Source organism: Onthophagus taurus, chromosome 3 (genome assembly GCF_036711975.1).
Source record: "Onthophagus taurus isolate NC chromosome 3, IU_Otau_3.0, whole genome shotgun sequence".
NCBI lineage: Eukaryota > Metazoa > Arthropoda > Insecta > Coleoptera > Scarabaeidae > Onthophagus > Onthophagus taurus.
In genome coordinates, this window is record NC_091968.1 from 28926570 (window position 1) to 28930341 (window position 3772).

General features: G+C 25.4%; 1 protein-coding gene across 1 annotated transcript; it reads left to right on the forward strand.

Moving 5' to 3' along the window:
• The first annotated feature begins 2311 nt into the window (after positions 1-2311).
• Positions 2312-3572, forward strand: LOC111423493 (luciferin sulfotransferase-like). The gene is made up of 3 exons (XM_023056737.2): positions 2312-2547; positions 2606-2702; positions 2754-3572. Exons 1-3 carry the CDS (start codon positions 2412-2414, stop codon positions 3439-3441), a joined length of 921 nt encoding a protein of 306 aa, XP_022912505.2. The 5' UTR covers positions 2312-2411; the 3' UTR covers positions 3442-3572.
• The last annotated feature ends 200 nt before the right edge of the window (positions 3573-3772 follow it).

Consider the following 3772-nt stretch of genomic DNA (forward strand, 5'->3'; position numbering starts at 1 on the left):
AATAAGTCTCATTCCTTAATTTCAATAAATACGGCTTCCAGGAATTTTTAAATTAGCATCTTTTTTGACACTTTTAGGTTATACGAAAATGTAAGTTTTATTTCAATATTCTTTTTCTCATTATTTTTCCAATCCAACCCATCAATTATTATACATCATTTTAAAGAGCAAGCTTTGAGCTTTAATTTAGAATAAGTCTCATTCCTTAATTTCAATAAATACAGCTTCCAGGAATTTTTAAATTAGCATCTTTTTTGATATTTTTAGGTTATTCGAAAATGTAAGTTTTATTTCAACATTCTTTTTCTCATTATTTTTCCAATCCAACCCATCAATTATTATACATCATTTTAAAGAGAAAGCTTTGAGCTTTAATTTAAAATAAGTTTCATTTCTTAATTTCAATAAATACGGTTTCCAGGAATTTTTAAAATAGCATCTTTTTTGACACTTTTAGGTTATACGAAAATGTAAGTTTTGTTTCAACATTTTTTTTCTCTATATTTTTCCAATCCAACCCAACAATTATTATACATCATCTTAAAGAGAAATCTTTAAGCTTTAATTTAGAATAAGTTTCATTCCTTAATTTCAATAAATACGGCTTCCAGGAATTTTTAAATTAGCATCTTTTTTGACACTTTTAGGTTATTCGAAAATGTAAGTTTTATTTCAACATTTTTTTTCTCAATATTTTTCCAATCCAACCCAACAATTATTATACATCATTTTAAAGAGAAAGCTTTGAGCTTTAATTTAGAATAAGTCTCATTCCTTAATTTCAATAAATACGGCTTCCAGGAATTTTTAAATTAGCATCTTTTTTGACACTTTTAGGTTATACGAAAACGTAAGTTTTATTTCAACATTCTTTTTCTCATTATTTTTCCAATCCAACCCATCAATTATTATACATCATTTTAAAGAGAAAGCTTTGAGCTTTAATTTAAAATAAGTTTCATTCCTTAATTTCAATAAATACGGCTTCCAGGAATTTTTAAATTAGCATCTTTTTTGATATTTTTAGGTTATTCGAAAATGTAAGTTTTGTTTCAACAATTTTTTTCTCAATATTTTTCCAATCCAACCCATCAATTATTATACATCATTTTAAAGAGAAAGCTTTGAGCTTTAATTTAAAATAAGTTTCATTTCTTAATTTCAATAAATATGGTTTCCAGGAATTTTTAAAGTATCATCTTTTTTGACACTTTTAGGTTATACGAAAATGTAAGTTTTATTTCAAAATTTTTTTTCTCATTATTTTTCCAATCCAACCCATCAATTATTATACATCATTTTAAAGAGAAAACTTTGAGCTTTAATTTAAAATAAGTTTCATTCCTTAATTTCAATAAATACGGCTTCCAGGAATTTTTAAATTAGCATCTTTTTTGACACTTTTAGGTTATACGAAAATGTAAGTTTTGTTTCAACATTTTTTTTCTCAATATTTTTCCAATCCAACCCAACAATCATTATACATCATTTTAAAGAGAAAGCTTTAAGCTTTATTTTAGAATAAGTCTCATTCCTTACTTTCAATAAATACGGTTTCCAGGAATTTTTAAAGTAGCATCTTTTTTAACACTTTTAGGTTGTACGAAAATGTAAGTTTTGTTTCAACATTTTTTTTCTCAATATTTTTCCAATCCAACCCAACAATTATTACACATCATTTTAAAGAGAAAGCTTTGAGCTTTAATTTAGAATAAGTTTCATTCCTTAATTTCAATAAACACGGCTTCCAGGAGTTTTTAAATTAGCATGTTTTTTGACACTTTTAGGTTATACGAAAACGTAAGTTTTGTTTCAATAATTTTTTTCTCAATATTTTTCCAATCCAACCCATCAATTATTATACATCATTTTAAAGAGAAAGCTTTAAGCTTTATTTTAGAATAAGTCACATTCCTTAATTTCAATAAATACGGCTTCCAGGAATTTTTAAATTAGTATCTTTTTTGACACTTTTAGGTTATACAAAAATATTGTTTGATTGTCTTTTAATGTAGTGAATAATAATAGCTACTAGAATAATAATCGGTAATTTAAACCCAATGACTGGCAAATAATGACAAGTTTCCAAATCCCATTGCCAAGCCTTATCATTGTGAAGAAGACGAAGAAAAAAAGTTGTTAAAATGTTATCTTTAGTTGATTGTAAAAATGGAAAAAATAATAAAGTAAGATACAAAATCGATAAAAATGTTTTACATCAATAAATTGAGGATTAGTATCTAAAATTAAGCTCGAACGTAATAAATTATCGTGTAGAAACAGTTTTATCTCTAATTTATTAGATAATAGCAGATGAAGTACAAGATAGCATTTAATCATTAAATTTGTTATATTTGAGTTGATTCGTTAAAATTACTAAATTTCGATTATTAAAGCAATTTTAAAATAACATGGGTGAAGTAATGAAAGATTTGAAAGATTTCGATGGTTGTATTTTACCGAATGAGTTTTTCTTAACGAAAGAAAAAATCGAACATTTCGAAGTGAAAGATGACGATGTTTGGGTTACATCTTATCCAAAAGCTGGTAAATTAATTTTTTACATTTAATATAAATCTATATTTGTAAGCATTAATTATTTAAGGAACAACTTGGACTCAAGAAATGGTTTGGTTAATCGGAAATGATTTAGATTACGAAGGTGCGAAAGTCAGCGTGGATCAAAGATTCCCATTTATTGAGTAATTTATTATTAATTAGTTTATTTTTAATAATGAGAAAAAATTTTTTAGAGTTAACTCTTTAACTAAGGCAATGATGAAATTTGGCAAAAAACGTAATCCCGAAAAATTTTCTAAAGAATTTGTCGTAACGGATAATATCAAAAAGTTGAATGAAACCGAAGGAAAACGATTCATTAAAAGTCATTTACCTTGGTATCTTTTACCAAGACAAATAACCGATGGATTAAAAAAACCAAAAATAATCCATGTTATGAGAGATCCAAAACAAGTCTCCGTGTCTTATTATCATCATAATAATCTTGTTATTCCGTTATTCGATGAAAATTTAAGCAACTTCATCGATATTTACGTACAAGGAAAAGTTTTATACGGAGATTATTTTAACGTGGTTAAAAGTTATTTAAAACAAAGTCATCTACCAAATCTTTTAATCATAACGTATGAGGATATGATTCGGGACATTAAAAGCGTTATTAAGAAAGTATCGGAATTTTTAAATAAAAATTTTACTGATGAAGACATCGATAAACTGGCGGAACATTTGAGTTTTAATCAAATGAAAAATAATCAGGCGGTTAATAGAGAATATATAAGTGGAAATGATGATGAAAAGTTTATGAGGAAAGGTACCGTCGATAGCTATAAAGAAGAGCTTTCCGATGAGGATATTGATAAATTAAATAAATGGTTTGCGGAGAATATTAAAGGAAGCGGGCTTCCATATGAAACAAATTAAAAAAAATATAAAACAACATTTAATCATAAATTTTAAAATTAATAATTTAAATGATCAAGATAATAAAATTGCGTGTATATAAAGAAATTTTATTCATTAAAGAGAAAGCTTTGAGCTTTAATTTAAAATAAGTTTCATTCCTTAATTTCAATAAATACGGCTTCCAGGAATTTTTAAATTAGCATCTTTTTTAATATTTTTAGGTTATACGAAAATGTTAGTTTAATTTCAACATTTTTTTTCTCTATATTTTTCCAATCCAACCCATCAATTATTATACATCATTTTAAAGAGAAAGCTTTGAGCTTTAATTTAAAATAAGTTTCATTCC